This window comes from Myiozetetes cayanensis, unplaced genomic scaffold (genome assembly GCF_022539395.1).
Source record: "Myiozetetes cayanensis isolate MyiCay16 unplaced genomic scaffold, myiCay2020 scf16, whole genome shotgun sequence".
Classification (NCBI taxonomy): Eukaryota; Metazoa; Chordata; class Aves; order Passeriformes; family Tyrannidae; genus Myiozetetes; species Myiozetetes cayanensis.
The window spans coordinates 11,512,566-11,529,703 of NW_026087270.1; the positions used below are offsets into that span (position 1 = coordinate 11,512,566).

Consider the following 17,138-nt stretch of genomic DNA (forward strand, 5'->3'; position numbering starts at 1 on the left):
GAAGTTTTTACAGGCCAGTTTAAAATGTCCAAGTATTTTACGCTTCCTTGTAGACACTGTCCTTTATCACCATCTTCCCTGCAATCACTTCTGGCTGCCTGTTTAAAATGTCACTTACCAAAGCTTATTTTTAATGAAGACTCTGAATAATTAATTTCAACTCTAGAGATAAATGCAATAAAAATTACATTTAGAAAGTCCTTAGCATTTTGCTCTTATTAAGTTTATATTTGAAAAAAAAAAAAGTCTTAGCACTAAAAACTGGCATAAAATAAGGAAGAAGTTGCAGGGGTGTTGCCTTTTTTTAGGAATGTTCATTTTTATGAAGTCGCTTAATTCTTTCTCAGTCTTAAAGGAGAAGGAATTTCTTGTGTTTAATGTTCAACTCCTGAAGAATGATGCTGTCAAAAGTCTGCATGAGGAGGAGAAGGAGGAGAGAACATTTCCATTGAAAACATCCTAAATGTTAACCAAGAAACTGCAATTCTGGTCCGTGTTCTATGTGGATCAAGAATGGCCACGGAATTCGCCGACAAATTGTGACAACGACGCATCACTGAGGCAGAAACTCGGCAGAGCTGATGCTGTGAAACCTGAGCTGGGGAAAAGGAAATAACTGGGACCAGCACAAAAAAGCCCCACTGTGTTTGAAAAAGAGAGTTCCATGGGGTTCTCCTGGACTCCAATCCACAACGTTCCCTGCAGGTCACAGAATCATGGAATCACTGAGGGTGGAAAAGGGCTCCCAGCCCATCGAGTCCAACCTGTGCCCGATCCCCACCTTGTCACCCAGCCCAGAGCACTGAGAGCCACGTCCAGGCCTTCCTTGGACACCTCCAGGGATGGGGACTCCCCCACCTTCCTGGGCAGCCCCTTCCAAGGCCTGACCACCCTTTCCATGGAGAAATTCCTCCTGATGTCCAACCTGAACCTCCCCTGGCACAGCTTGAGGCCATTTCCTCTTGTCCTGTCCCTTGTTCCCTGGGGGCAGAGCCTGACCGCCACCTGGCTCCACCCTCCTGTCAGGGAGTTGGAGAGAGGGATATGAGAATTTGCTTCCTGTTGACTTCCCTGTGAGATGTTCTAATCTCTGTCTTCAGATTTATTTAGAAATCTACTGAATATACACAAAATAAACATGGAATTCTTCACAAAATCAAAGTATCAGGCCAACTGACAAAAATCCACCAGCGGAACTCATTAAAACTCATTACAGGTAAGTGCATCCTCACTTATTATTCCAATTTCTTTTTTCACTCTGTCCATCTCTGAAGATGCAATAACTTTAAATCATTCCTTATGTACTGAAATACAGAAAACACCAAGAAGGAGGAGAAAGGCTTTTGATATTCAGTGAGATCCCAAGTGAAGCAATTCTTTCTCTGAGTGCTGCCAGGACTCCTGGAGAAGATGGAAAGAAAATATTCAGGGGGTCAGGGGGAGTGTTTCCCAAGTCCAGTGTGTCTGCACAGGCTGCAGAACTTTCCACTTGTGCTCACATATTCCTTTCCCCATAAGCATTTGACTTGGAGAGACTGGCTCTGCAATTTGCCTGTTCTTGGACACAACTTAGTAAAAAATTTTAAATGCATGAAACCTACAGATATAATAATATTTAGGGATTTTTTTTGTTTAGTTTACTGAATAATCTGTTAAATTACAGGTGAAAATATTTCTAAAAAAATAAACATACCAACTAATGATTTTCAAGTGTAGTTTTCAATTTAGCCTCTGATTATTTTTTTTTTTTTTAAAGGCCATTCTATATTTTGCATAAGAAAATCACTGCCAAAGGTCATTTTGAGCATGGAAAACCGTGTGAGTCAGAAATGCTCATTAATCTTCATGGTTGGGTTTCCATTGCCAATAACCTGCCAATCACACAGAGTTGCAGCCAGTGACAAAAAAGAACTTTTGGCAATACCAGGCCCATCATCTCCTCCTCTTCCCAGCTGAGGTTTTCATTTGGAGAGAGAGAAAAACCTTCCACAAGGTGCAAGATCAAAAGCGTTTCTCCAAATGGATGAAAATGACTTGGAAAAAACTTGGATTGAACTTTTCAGACAAGTTGTTCTCCTCGTTGTCCGAGCCGCAGCACGAGGAGCCGGTACTGGAGGAGCTCGGCACGCGGGACGTGGAGTTCCTGCTGGCAGAGCCTCCAGCCAAACACAGCCTTGAGCAGAGCAAGTCTGGGAATGAGACCTTGAACTCTGGTATTTTCCAGATGAACATGAAGGCTTAAATGTATAGTTCATGCACGTGTGGGAGCTCGGGAGGAATATTACAGTTATGACATTACATCTAAATATTTTTGAAATTATATAGACAAATATCGTTTTAAAAGTGGGGTGTTTTCCTCTTTTTTTTTTTTTTTCTGATTTATCTTTCACTAACACTTGTGTTCATCTGGAAGAACACCCACTCTTTGCATCTTTTCATCTGTATTCAGGAAGATAAAGTTAAAATGCTCTTTCCTCCTGATGGCCACCTGCTTCCTTTGCCTTCTGCACACACAGTTAAGGATCCCTATCCAAAGAGGAATGAGAAAACCCACTTATGAACTTGCACTACATGAACAAACCCACAAACTGGCAGAGAATACATGAAATCCTATTGGATTTATGCCCCAAAAATTAATGCAGCTCCTCAAGAAAGCAAACTTGTCAACAACCAAACTGTTCCCCAAGCAGGTGGGAAACCAAGAGCAGTTAAAATGTTAAAGTCCCAACCCATCTCCATTTGCCTTGTTACAGCCAACTGCCAAAAAAGCAGCAGCGTTATCCATCATTGTCAGCGAGAGTTCAGTCATCAAGAATTATCTTTGGATTCCCTGCCTGTGGAACATCAGCCCAGAGCAGACATTGCAAAGCCAGCCCCAAGGATGAGGTGAAAAGACAAGCCAAAGTACACCAGTCATGGCAGGAGAGATTCATGGATCTGAGACCTGGGAGAGCTGCAATCAATTTATAATAATGGTAAAGCAAATGAGGATTTATTAAAACATACTGGTAACGATTTAAGAACAGTCAGCATCAAATTTTCAACTGAACTAAGCACGAGCCAGACATTCTCCAGGTTACAGATACATCTCTGCAGTTCATTGCACTCAGCCTTACCTACAGAGGAGCCTCTGAGTTGGCTCACAGTTAGAAAGACATCCATTACCAGCTTTAAGATCAACTTTATCCACCAATTTTAAAAGCTGTTAAAAAGCTGTTGTGGATTATGCTGCCCTGAGAAAAGCTAAACCCACCTGGACAACCAAGTGGGATCAGTCCTAAAGGACAACACCCAACAACGAGTTCAACAACTCCCCAACAACCAGGTAACGCCTCAAGTGACCCAAAACCCCAAAAAACCACCTCCTACAAAGCCAGGCTCATTTCTTCAGGCATTTTCCACCACCTCTATGGGTACACAAGTAAATTTATACCTTGTTTTTCGAAAAAAACAATTGAAATTTAAAGAGCTCTTATTTTGAACACACCTGAAGGTCTGTAAAAATTTCACGTGGTGACACATTAATGAACCTCTTGCTTTAAACAAATACACAAAACCAGGCCATGTGTGACATAACCAGGACTGAAAAATACTATACAAGAAATTACATGAATTATTAGTCTTCTGCTTTTGTTTATGGACAAGAAAAGGCCAGGTCATGGCACAACTTACAGGTTAATACCAGCCTTTTTGAAGATAAACTCATAAAAATACAACAGCAAAGAAATCTTGTTTGTAGACAGTATGGAAAGAAATTTGCAGTTATTACCCTTCTTTGAGGCTTCACTTCCTGAGCCAGATAAGTAGGAGCAGTGCAGCAACTGGAGATTGAACTGAGAGGCTGGACTGATCCTGAGCACTAGGAATGGTATTATTTACTAGAACACAAATTGCTTCATGTTTAGAAAACTCTGGGTGAAACAAAAGACTTGGAATACTTTATTATACAATTAACTACTTCTACATTATTTTTGTAATTTTATTACAAATTCTAAGATCAGCATAAGTCTGACTTAAGCACTAAAAGCTCAGGGGAAAAGAGACAATGGTAGAAAGCGGCTTCCAAGAAACTAATTATAGTAAGTGAAGCCTTGATGATCATCAGATAAACTGCCAAAAAATCCAACAGCAGGTTTCTGCAAACAGAGCGGTTTGTAAATAATTTCCATCAGGTACCTCTGGTTTTCCTGCTTTTCCTCATTCCCCAGTCAGTTCTGTCCACTTGCCACCACACACATTTTTCTAGGAAGGCCAAGGATGCTGCTCTGAGAGCTGGGACAGGATCTGGAATTTCCAGCTGCCCTGAAGGCATTTAAAGAAATGCCACTCTTCACTTGGTCTGAAGAATCCAACTCAAAAGGTTATTAGGAGCAGATTTCCTGCCTCATACTCCACCCTGTGCTATGGAACAAAGAGATTGGGCTAAAGATATGCAAAAATGTGCAGTTCTCCAAAAAGGAAAAAAATCCTGTTTGGAAAGACACTAGGATTCCAACCAGTGTGTTTTTTCAGTTTGGAAATGTATCAGTTAAATGGCACCTGCTGCCAAATAAAGCAGATGGAACTCTGGCTCTTGGCCACATTACCAACCTTGAGAGATGTTACAGAACCAACAAGGTTGGAAAAGACCTTTAAGATCATCAAGTCCAACTGTTGAGGTCATTCCACCCCTGGGAAGCTCTGCATCCACCTACTGCTCTTTCTCCTCTTGCTTAAAGTAAAACTGGGACTCTCCAAAAACACTGGAGATTATTTCTTTTTAAACTATACTATTATGGATTATTTTTCAAGAGACAAGCAGTTGGTTTTGCAACTTTTAAAAACAGAATTACTGGTACTTCAATCTGCTATAAACTGGTAAGCAAATTAGTTCAAAAGACAACCTACATTTCTAAATTTTCATAACCTAATTTCTAATTTTTCCATTTCCAAAGGCAGAGGAAACCTTGCCCTTTAATCACTAATGAATTATCTGCTTTCCTCCTCACCCCTTTCATTTTGTTGCACTTGCAGAATTAAATACCCAACTTACAGGAAAGGTTTGTTACTGCTGGGTTTTCAAACTCCCAGAGACTGGAACAGTCAAAATATTTAAGTTCTCAAGACTGGAACCCGAAAGAATATATAAGGCTTTTCTGCCCCCTTCTGTTTATTATATGCTTAATAAATTACTTCTTAAAATACACAGAATGTAACACATACGTTCACATATATATTAAGATTTTTAGAGTTTCACTAAATTATAATCCCATTTTACAACATTCATGAGGTAAAAACCGTCCAATTTCATTAAATACAAGAATTTTTTTAATTGTTTATTTAGGCAGGAGGAAAAGCCATAAAAACCAAATTCCAAGTCATGCACCTTTACATTTATCCCTGGAATGCAGGAGCTGCCTCTGCTCATGGAGCCATGGAATTAAATGTTCTGCTTCCCCCTGGAATTCAGCTAATAGCACCATATGGGATTTGGCAAGGGGTCAGGTTAACCCACATTTTAATACTGTAATTGGGTTTAAACGTTCTTAGACACTAATTAGACCAGTAAATGTCCCCCTAATTTGTGTATAAACTCAAATCCTGTTTGATTCCCAGCTATTCTCTTCTTCCCTTCCCAGAAACCCTCACAATTAAAGGATGTTGGTTCTAAAATGAAACTGGAAGGACTCACAGAGCTCTCAGACCCAAAGTTCCTGAATTTCAGCTGAGTGTGAATAAACTGTTTTTCCACATCTGGGTCAGAGTGATCACAGATTATTTCTGATCCCTCAAACCTCCCAAATTAAAGGATTTCACATTAATCATGGGCTAAGAGTAACAACCAGGAAAATTTACTGTAGGATCACCTGGCAAAGAGCAAAATACCAAACCTTGCAGTACATCTGACACCTTTGTCTAATACCTGAAGGAACTTTAATACCTAAAACTTCATTTTCAGTGTATATTCTATATAAGAATTGAAAATTTTATCTTTCTAAAAGTTCATTTCTAGTGTTTTAAGCCTCACAGGCCCATTTTAAACACCACCATCACAACCCAAAACACCCAAGCCACACATTTTGCATCCGTTTCTCAGACTCTGCTCAGCTCTCACTTGAGTCACTGGATTGTTATAAATGATATTTCTTGTCATAAATGATATTTCTTTCATTCCCTTAAAAAAAAATTGGACTTGGGAGAACGAGCCCACAGTTCAAATCTTGGTCAGTTTGCAAAGTTTTCTAGATAAGTTCCACCCCATCCACGCAGGAATTATTGAACTCTCCAAGACACAGATGAACTGCTGGTATTAAATTGTTATTTTACTTCCATGCCTGACCTTGCACTCTCCCCCTAATGCTGTCTGGAAGTCAGACATTGCTTCTCAATTTATCAAATCCCAACACCAAATTACTAAACACTTGGCTCCCCAATATCTTAGTGCAACAATAATGGAATGTGAAATTCCAATGCAAACATTGCTGGACACATCCAAGATGCCACTTCTTAGTCCTGTGGGAATTTTAAATATATAAAAATCACAGCCACTATTTTCAATATAAGCTTGTATTGACCATAAATGTAACGGATCACAAAAGTTCATTTAACTCCCAGCAGGGAAACAAGAAATCCATGTTCCTGTGTGGGTAAAATAAAAACCTGTAAACCTCCAGAGGATGAGGCTGACAAGTTTTGTGACAAATTAGGAGACTTTGGAAAGCATTGTCATGGTTTTCAGGGAAACAAGCATGTCAAATTTGGATTCGGGTTTTTTTTCATACCAAAGCCAAAGAAATTAAAATAAGCAGGATAAGGAAAGAGGGGCTGACAGATAATCAAATAATTCTTTTATTTCATTAGTTCTGTTTCATAAATTGAATTTTTGAATGCAAGTCAGAACTGCAGTTTTCAGATAAACATGTCTACTGCACCTCAGGAAGAACTTTAGGGGTTTCATCCGTCCACTTACATATTTCAAGCCCCAACAATTCCTCCAGGCTGAAATGCTGCTCATTGCTGGCATTAAGGTGATGGACACCAATTTCCTTCAGGTCAGAAAACCATTCAAAATATGTTTCACACATTCAGCTTGAAAACAGAGTGAGTGCATTCACACATTAATGCAAGTGTAAGAAAGCCCTTTATCCCTTTATCAGCAGAACTGAAAACAGAGGCCCCAAAAGGCCTGGAAAGTAACACCTTTGTGGCCCAGCAAATGTAATTATCACTTCAAGTTCTGACTCCCTCACTCAAAATTCCACTTTGCCAGAATTTATCAAAAATTCCAAAATTTGGCTTCTATTTCTGTGCTCTTTAAAAACCTTGGGATTTAAACAGGCTTTTTAAATACATAAAAAGGGGTAAAATTCTCCAAACTCATGAAGTTTTAATGAAGATCTTACATCGTGTAAATATTGACTTTGTTCCCCAGTTGTGAGTGTAACCAGAGAGAACATTGTGAAAACAGAGCCCAGACAATTGTGCCATTTTCCTTCAGCCCCTTCCTCCCCAGTCCTTGAGGAAAAACCCCATTACACAGGACTCTCACTGGGGGAAGCTCCAGACAGGACACCTGAACTGGGAATTTAAATAAACCTGTGCTCCCAGTTGAGTGATGACAGAAAGGAAAAGGTTGTGAATTTATTGATCCCAAAGGATCCATCCAAAGCAATGACAAAAGTCCATTTGTGCTTTTGTTCCAAACTTCAATTTTTGCACTAAAAACGCCGCTGGGTGAGGCCCCAGGAAAGGCTCTGACCTAAGACAGGATAAATAAACCTGGATTGCTTAGAGAGTGGCAGGAATTTCTGAAAACCTGATGAACTCCAAAGCTTCTCCAAATAAAATCTTTATAATACCTTCTGATTAACACCCCAAATTGCTGACTCAATTATCTGGAGCACTCCACTCCCTCTCACCCCCAAAATATGTCCCTGAGTTGTCTCCAGGGTTGAATCTGCTTCCAGGGAAATATTATTTCAGGCCTTGAGTTGAGTGTGTGAGCTCAGGCTCACAGCAGGCTGAGTAATGTACCTGCAACTTGAAAATAAACCTTACATCTTGCAGGATCCTCTGCTCCTCAAGCCATGCTTTGTTTCAAACTGGCTAATTCAAATAAATAAAGTAAAATATTCCTGAAAACTGAGGGTCCTCAGGTATTTCCAGGAAGGGACAATTAGCTCTTAACTTCAGTCTTTAAAGGTAATAAGAATCTTGAAGGTTTACAATCTTAATTTATTCATCACTGAATGAAATAAAAGGAAAGAAAAATTAGCCATAAATTAAACTTGGAAAGTGGTTTAAATCACCTAATGAGTTAATAGTATCAACTGCAGTGAACACAGAAAAGAGGTGAACAATATCCACCAGAGACTGAACCACTCAGTGATAAGGACTGAGGAATTACTATTCTTTCTAAAAGTCTGGATTAGCAGAGGAGGATAGTTTACTATAATCTATAAAAATGCTTCTGATAAAAATGCAATTAGGTTGGTAAAGGGGTTTGTAACTCACAGAAAAAAGAAATACATAAAAAATTAAAAAATAGAATTCTGGGCATTTTAGGGTTTATACCAATACCTTTATTATATTTCTTTAGGTTTGATTGCTTTCCTAAAGGTTTTATGCAGGGAAAGAGAAACCGTGGCTGCTCCATCCCTGGAAGTGTCCAAGGCCAGGTTGGACAGGGCTTGGAACAACCTGGGATAATGGAAGGTGTCTTGGAAGTGAAAGGGGGTGGAACTGGATGAGCTTTAAGGTCCCTTCCAACCCAAACCATTCCATGGCTCTGTGAACACACTGACTGTCAGTGGAAGCTGCACTGCCTTCAGTGCTGGAAGGGGAAGAGGGAAGAATACAGAGAGCTGATAAACCAGACCAGGCTTTAATTGCTAATAATCAACAAGTGATAAAGGTTTTTATGAATGAGACACAGGGAATTCAGGGAAACATTCTGTCCCTGTGAAACTGGAGTGTCATCAGTGCCAAGTTAAACACATCCAGCCCTGTTTTCTTTTGAGCCACAGAGGCCACAGCCCGCTCCGGAACAAAAAGCCCTCAGTGCTTTACTGGCACCACAGGTTTGATAATGTGCAACTTCAGACCAACACCAACAAATATTTGGGGCAGAGAATCTCAGAGCCTTCAAGAATTCTATCTAAATTTACTTTCAGACTGTCTGAGAAGCTGTCAGCAAAAATTGGTAGGCCCAGAGCAAAAGATTAAATGCCAAGTTCCCCGTTAACACACAGGACAGACTTCTGATGGTTACAGAGATTTAAGAAAACCAAAGCAAACCAAAACAGCTCAGGTCTGACAAATCCCTGAAGAAACTCGAAACAGTACAATTTACAGAGGAAAGCATTCACTGAACAAGAATTAATAGAGTCCCAAAGGGGCCATTTCTAAAAAGGTCTCTCAAGTCTTTTGTGCACAAACAGTAAGTTCAGCTAATGCACAAGGAACTTGAAGATCTCCAAAATAACGACAAAAATCCCACCCCAGATTTAAAGAAGATTCTTTAAGAAATACTGGTAAAAAAGTATTTAGTATAACACTGGTGTGATACTCCAGTTATTTGCTGTATGATCCAAGTAGTTATTCCATGCACTTTATTTCTTTTCTTATAGAACTTGGCCATAATTGACCTTTTCAATGTATGACTATGAAGCTTTGAAGAGCAGAGGAAAAGCTAGACACAGCACCTATTTGAAAGAAAAATTAAATGCCTAAACACCTTTGTAATGGAGAACAAAAAGGAGATATTTAGAGAAGCATTAAGGATTTTCTATCTATAAAAATATGAATGAGGAGGAAAAAGTTATTAGAGAAAAGAGTATTTTCATAAGCAGCTTCCTGTGTCTGGAATCATCTCCACAGTAAAATGACAGGAACATCAAGATTTAGATATTTAAAACCATATTAGGCAGCTCATACACCAAGGGACTGCAGGTCAAGCCTGCTCTTTCATCAAAGTGCATTAGATTATTCACCAGATTTTCCATCTCCAAATTCTAATTCCAAAATAAGCACAGATATTTTTCTAGCAGGAGCCTTTGGAAAACAAGCCCATAAAACAAACTCCATTGTATTTCTGGTGAATAGAAGTAAAATGAGAAGCAATTAGAATGATGATGAACTCATTAAGTCAAAACAGCTCCATAAATAAAAGCAAAGCAAGCCTAAAAAACCTGTCTGAGGCTTGTCCAGAGGACGGATGAATGAGCCTGGTTTAAGTCAAAATGAAATGTGAGAGTTGCAAACTGTCCATGGACTCGTTCTGAGTAACATCATGAAACTGGTACAGAAATTACCTCCAAGATAAATTAATTTTACCTCCATGAACAGGCTCTTGACAGCTCTGCAGACAGAAGGAAAGGCCCGGGAGTGGATTGCTGTTATTTTAAGAGCTCAGTGGTGAGTGACGTGTCCTTACCATCGCACTTTGTTGCAGGTCTGGGTGGCGCCGAGCGGGGACCCGGCCACCATGGGCACCTGGATGGGGCTGTGCTGCTTGTTCATGACCAGGTCCAGCTTCTCCTCCAGGGATTTACAGGTGGCCTCCAGTGCCAGCAGCTTGGCCTCGATGCTGTCCAACCTCAGGCATATTGTCTGATTGATGGAATACAGGAATGACTGCAGAGGGGAGGAGGCAGAAGAGGCTCATTTTAAACACGGATTTATCTCCGGCGACACACGCGGGAGGAAGCTCCGGATAAACGTGACTGGGAAACAATTCTAAAGGAATTAGCAGTGACAAAACTCAGCCCTGTTCAAACCTGATGACATCCAGGAGCATTTTAGCATTCTCAGATTCATCCAGATCTTTATTTGGAAGCCAAAAGCACACGAGCCAAAAGCATTTTCACCTAAGCACTTTGCAGGGATGATTTCATACACCACAAAATCATTTCCAGTGATGTGCCAAAGCCTTCCATTCCACATGTGAAAACAGAAGGATTATAAATCTATGAATGCATCCTCCTGGATGAAGTTAACTTAAATTTTTTGCCTGTCCAAACATATAAATTCAGATGATTGCAGTGGAAAGTGTATCAACACAAATAACCTTTGAGACAATTAAAGCCGCTCACTTCGGTTTTCTCCTCAACAGCAAATCAAGGAAAGCAAATAAATAAAATCTGTTTTCCTATGCAATCTTTTGTAAAAGAAAACATATTCTGCTCGGGTTCTCTTGGGAAAACAGGCCCTTGAAGGGAAAAGTTATATACAGTGTGCTTTGCAAGCAGCAGCTGTGCCATCTTGTGGCCCTGCACTCACTGAACACCCCAAACCACGCTGGCTCACGGAGCTGCTGCTCCTTCAACAGATTCCATGAACATCCCAAAAACACAGAATTACACACGATTTAATGTGAGTGGCATAAAATATTAGTCGTAAACTTATGCTCCAAGACCAAAATCAACCTTAAAGCAAACTAGTGAGAACAGCAGGGAAGTTCTGAGCTACTGAGCCTGAACCAAATATGAATTGTCTGTTAGGAGAATGTTGGTGGCTTCAAATAGTAATTTAAAACACACTGAAAGTATCTACAAATTGTAACATAAATACATGGTCAAGTTTTATCTTTTCAGTCAACTTCACTGCCTTCATCACAAAATGCACCAATAGTGATGTTTGAGTCACTGGAATTATTCAGATATTTTATATTCCATATAAAATTCTTTGTCTGGACAATCATCCCCATTTTAAAATTCACGCATAAAAATGAACAAGCACTTACAAGAAGGCCATGAATAATTCCATCAGTCTGTATAAACAATTTATTTTACATCCTTTTAACATATTTTCCTAAGAAAGTGAACTTAATTGGTATAAGAAATGACACCAAAGGCACTGTCACCTTGATGGAGGGGTCCTGGCAGTTGATCTCGATGCGCTGACGTTTCAGAGCAGGTTCCACGTCATCATCTGCCACCTCATGGTTCTCCAGCACAACTGCAAAGAGAAAGGAGCATTGCCAGAGCTCACAAGGCAAGAGCACAAGACTCAAATACAGTAGAAGGAGAAAACAAAAGAATGTAAAATATATCTAATTAACATACTGTAGGGATTCTCTTACATTTACTTGGTTTTTCTCTTAAATATCTGACAATGGGGATCTGACCAGGTTTGTTCCTGTACCAGACTGAGCAAGGACTTGTCAAAGGTTGTCCACACCCCACCAGACAATCCTGAACCCTAAGTCATCAGCAAGGCAGGCACAGGCTTCTCCTCCAAATATTTGGGAACGTTTCTGAAGGAACTTTTTCATTTTGTATCAGAAAAGCAGTTTTTCGGTCTGTGTTTCTGTTTTCCACAGCTGCAGTTACTGTTCTTTCACTCACTTGCAATGGCCACAAAGGATCAAGATCTAGAGCTGATCTCAATATATTTTTGCTTAGCAGGTCAAGTTCTAAGCAAGGGAGATCACAATATTTGCTTTCAGAAGTGTTTTTAAATTCTACTGTACAAAGAATTTTAATAATGTAGGAGAGAAACTATTTTACCAGTAAAAGAGCAATTCCTAATAGATGGGTGACAGCTCCCATCTGAGGGACAGGAAAAAACCAAGACTGCAGGAGGTCATATTTCATTCAGTTTTTGGGACTAATCTATCCCTGCAGAAAAAGAAGCCCCAGGAAATAAAGCGTTTAAAAGGAAAGCAAAATAAATCAAATAATCTCATCTGAAGGGTTTGAACATACACAAATGAAGCTACTGAAAATGTGGGATGTGGTCTTTAGAAGCCCTTTTGGGAAAAAAAATCTGCAGCAGTGGTTTGTATTTCTAAGTAAAGCCCAGCAGTGATTTCCACCTCGTTGAGGGCACAGCTGTAAACGGTACCTGGGTCATCTGGATTCAGGTCCTCAACTGCAATTTGAACAACATCTGACAAATCCTGCTCTGACATCATTCAGAACCAGCAGCAGATCCCTCACACACCACTGCAGGTCCCCAAGGCAGGAATTGGACAAGTCATGCAATCCTGGAAAACAGCAGCAGGGAGAGTGTTAATACAGACACAGCGACACCGACTTGATTTTTCATTCTCCTGCTATAAAAGGAGATTCCCAAAGAAATGACCAACCTACAAAGTGATTATCCAGTGGCATCCATGGATATTTTACTTGGCCACCTCAAAGAACAAAGCACTGCATGACCTGCAGCACCTCCAGGAGGATATCCTGCTTTATCAGGACTGAGCTCAAGCTTTCCTTGCTGATCCACCTTTCTGCACTTTCCCAATGGATAAAGAGAACATGCAGGTTCAGACTTGGCAGCTCATTAGTGCAATATCCAAAATGAAATGTTCTCTTTTAAATTGATTTTTTTTTTCCTTTTAGAAGGTCTAAGAACATGCAAGACCATTCCTGGACCGCAAAGTTTTAGCTTATGAATTATTACTTAGTTCTCAGAAGTGATCAGATCTTAGTCTTAATGTCACAAAAGCACAAGAAGCTCCCAAGCCCCTTTAGATTTGCAGTTACTGCACATTCACATGCAAATCTTTACAGGCCTCTAAAATCTTCCTAAATTCACTGAGAACAAGGAGTTTCTCACAGCTAATTAAACTAGACCTGAAGCAAAACTTGACCTTTTTTCTTGAGTATGAACTTGCCTGGTTTTTCTACAGCTCAACTCTGATTAATCCATTTTCAGAATATGGTCCTGCTTTTAAAGCCAAAATATTTCTCAGGCCTGCTCCATTGGAATTCTCTGTCATGGTTATTTATGAGTGTTTTAAGAGAAACCTTCAGCCTGTAAAATTGAATTTAAATCACTGGAATCACTCATATCTGTGCCTTCCCACAGTTTATGAAGGGATGGACAAGGAATACCAAGAGACCAGTGGATTTTTTTCCCTTTTTAACTTGAAATAAAAAACACTGGAGGTAATTTGAGGTTTACCAATGGAAATGATAATTCATCCCTTAACGCTGACACAGATTTTCCTCTTCCACTTGAGCACACGAAATCCATTAAGCCAGACAGGTGGAGGATAAATTTTTAGGAGAAGAATCCTGAGCAAGCCCATCTCAAGAGACTCCAAAGTGTTCACTCAAGAACACTTCCAGCACTGCCAATATTGAGTCATTTGAAATTCTGCTCGTGGTGAAAACTCTTGGGCCAGCACAGACTGTGGCAGGACTCCCAAAAAATCCCTGGCAATCCAGTTGTGCACATGGATGCCATTTTGGCAAATTCCATTTGCCATTTCTGAGAAATCCTGGTGCCCAGCCAGGCTGGACAGAACAAAGCAGCTGGCTCCTCGTGTCACACACTGCCTGGAATAGTGAGAACCCCTCAACCCGAGGGAAGACAGCCACTAAAAAAGGACAAACTAGAAGAAAACCCAACTGTTAAACACTTTGTTATGTACAGGATTCAAGATTTCACTGGTGTGCTGCATTTAAATCAGTCACAGCTACAAATATGTCAGGATTTTTCAAAGCATTCTGAAGGTGTGGCAATGGTTTTGTTTAAATTGACTTCTTAAAACTTCATGTGCTGCACATATTTATCATGGAATATCCTGAGTTTGAAGGGACCCACAAGGATTAAAGTTCAACTCCTGGCCCTGCACAGGATACCCCAAGAATTAGACCACGTGGCTTCAAAATTAATTATAAAAAAATCACTCTATTAAACCTTTTTTCGACACAAACATAAAATAATTTCACACTTCCAACACCTGTTCTCCCCCTCTCAAGGGTCACAGTCTGAAACTGTTCAACCTCACCAGAAATACCAAAATACTCTGTCCCAGAGCCCTGAAAAAAGGGAACAACCACCAAACTACAACTGGAACGGTTATGACACACATAGCAATGCATCTTCATCAAAATTTATTGCCATTTAAACAAATTCAGTACAATTTAACTAAATCAGAGACATCTTGTAGCCATCAGCCACCTCCTGATGGACACAACCCTGCCTTCTCAACAGGCAGAACCAAATTCCCTTGTGCTGTCACAGTGAGCTCCTGGATCACAACATGAGGGAAAAACAAATAAATTTGGTATCAACGCTGGATGTGTGGATTAGAAAAGCAGTGTCCAAGGAAACTGCAACCACAGCAGTTATCACACCCTGAATAAAATACCCCTCTTCCAAATTCACAATTTGAATTTATAGTAGTGAATTTTAGCAGCGGGCTGACCTTGCTTTCGGAACCAAGGGTAAAAGCCAGATAAAATTTAACAGGATGAGAGTTAGATCAGTTTATCAGCTGCAAAAAGCTTCAGTTAACAAATTCAGAATAACTTTCCCAACACAGTTTCCATATATTTAGTCAGTGAAGTATTTACCAGCATTTCTCCACGTAAAACATCTCTTTTCTTGAAATTTGCTCTATATTCCCTTTTCTTTTTTCTGGCTGAAGCTCTAGTGCCTATTAATTCTAAATTAAGTATATGTACATTGGCACTGAGCTGCCAGTGCTGAACCATTACCTGGGACAAATATTAAGTTATAAAACAGAAATATTAGCAGAAAGCTGGGAAGCTGAGGATAAACTACACCAGGGACACGGAACGTGCCCGCTCTTCCTCCCACAGCCGGCATGTGGAAGTTGGATCAACAGAGAGATATTTTATAGTCAATTATCTTATCTGGGGGAGGGTATGGGAGGCAGGTTCTCCCAAGGAATGGAAAATACCCCATTAATCCACTGGCTATGGAGGCCTTGGCCAGTCAAGCTCACAGTGAGCCAGCCGAGCGCTTCAGGTGGATCTACAGCGACCTCAGTGCTTCCCCCGGGGGCTCTGGGGTTGGAAGAGGCTCCTTCGACCCTCACCCAATGAAAACACCAAAAGCAGGTTATGGTGTGAACTGGAGGGGTTTCTTTCCACCTCCAGTCCCACTCCAGCCCTGGGTGCCTTCAGACTGGACAGGTTGGATCCACGGGCCTAGGCCAATGTCAGGAGGGCAGCAAGGGGACATGCTGGGCCCTGTCCTTGGGGCACAACAAGGGAACGCTCCAGGCTTGGGGAAAAGCGGTTGAAATGCTGGGAAAGGCCCTGGGGGTGCTGGTGACAGAGTGAGCAGGAGCCCAGGTGATCTAGAAGGCCAATGGCACCTGGATTGTACCAGCCATGGTGTGGCCACAGGGTCAGGGCTGTGGCTGTCCCTCTGTGCTGGCACTGCTGAGGCACCTCAGGTGCTCTGTCCAGGTCTGGGCCCTTTCAAGACAGACACGGATGGGCTGGAGCGTGTCCAGGGAAGGGAACGGAGCTGGGGAAGGGTCTGGAGCACCAGGAGCAGCTGAGGGAGCTGGGGGGGCTCAGCCTGGAGAAAAGGAGGCTCAGGGGGGACCTTCTGACTCTGCAACTCCCTGACAGGAGGGGGGAGCCAGGTGGGGGTCGGGCTCTGCCCCCAGGGAACAAAGGACAGGATGAGGGGAAACGGCCTCCAGCTGTGCCAGGGGAGGTTCAGGTTGGACATCAGGAGGAATTTCTCCATGGAAAGGCCTGTCAGGCATTGGCAGGGTCTGCCCAGGGAGGTGGGAGCATCCCCATCCCTGAAGGTGTCCAAGGAAGGCCTGGACGTGGCACTCAGTGCTCTGGGCTGGGTGACAAGGTGGGGATCAGGCACAGGTTGGACTCGATGATCCTGGAGCACTTTCCCACCCTCAGTGATTCTGGGATTCTGTGAAATCTCAGTAACCCCTCAAACCTCTGGCATCACTCAGCCCATTCCCAGAGCAGCTCTTTCACTGTTCCCCTGTCCCCACCCCAGGCCAGACCCTACTTTGGTCCCCTCCCCTAATAAACCCACCAGACCCCATTCCTGTGGGATAAATAACACAAAGTTAAAATTATCTCATGTTGCCTCAAAAAGCAGAGCAAAAAGCTTAAATCCTTCCCTACAACCACTTGCTTGAAGGTGGCTCCGGTACTGGAACACTCAGAAAAACTCATCACAGACAACTAAAGGTATAAATCTAATGCAGATTAGATAAATTGCACTAAATATCTGCCAATACTCTTACTCAGAATTGATACACTTAACACAGAATTAAATCAGCCTTTGTTTAATTAAGTAAATTAATATTTGTAAGCAACTAAATTAAATTCACCTGAATTCCAGATTAGCTTTTCCACACACAAGTTTAATTTAATTTAATTAATCTATTTTAAAACAGTAATTCAGAATAA

General features: G+C 41.1%; 1 protein-coding gene across 6 annotated transcripts in view; it reads right to left on the reverse strand.

Annotated features, from left to right (window-relative positions):
- BANP (BTG3 associated nuclear protein) overlaps positions 1-17,138 on the reverse strand; it is a 159,946-nt gene that overhangs the window by 136,574 nt on the left and 6,234 nt on the right. For all 6 annotated transcript variants that reach the window (XM_050311719.1, XM_050311720.1, XM_050311724.1 and 3 more), the window contains 3 exons: positions 12,826-12,967; positions 11,843-11,937; positions 10,415-10,614 (listed from right to left, as the gene is read on the reverse strand). In XM_050311719.1, the coding sequence (XP_050167676.1) occupies positions 10,415-10,614; positions 11,843-11,937; positions 12,826-12,895 (365 nt within the window). In that variant the 5' untranslated portion in view covers positions 12,896-12,967. The remainder of the gene's footprint in view (positions 1-10,414; positions 10,615-11,842; positions 11,938-12,825; positions 12,968-17,138) is intronic.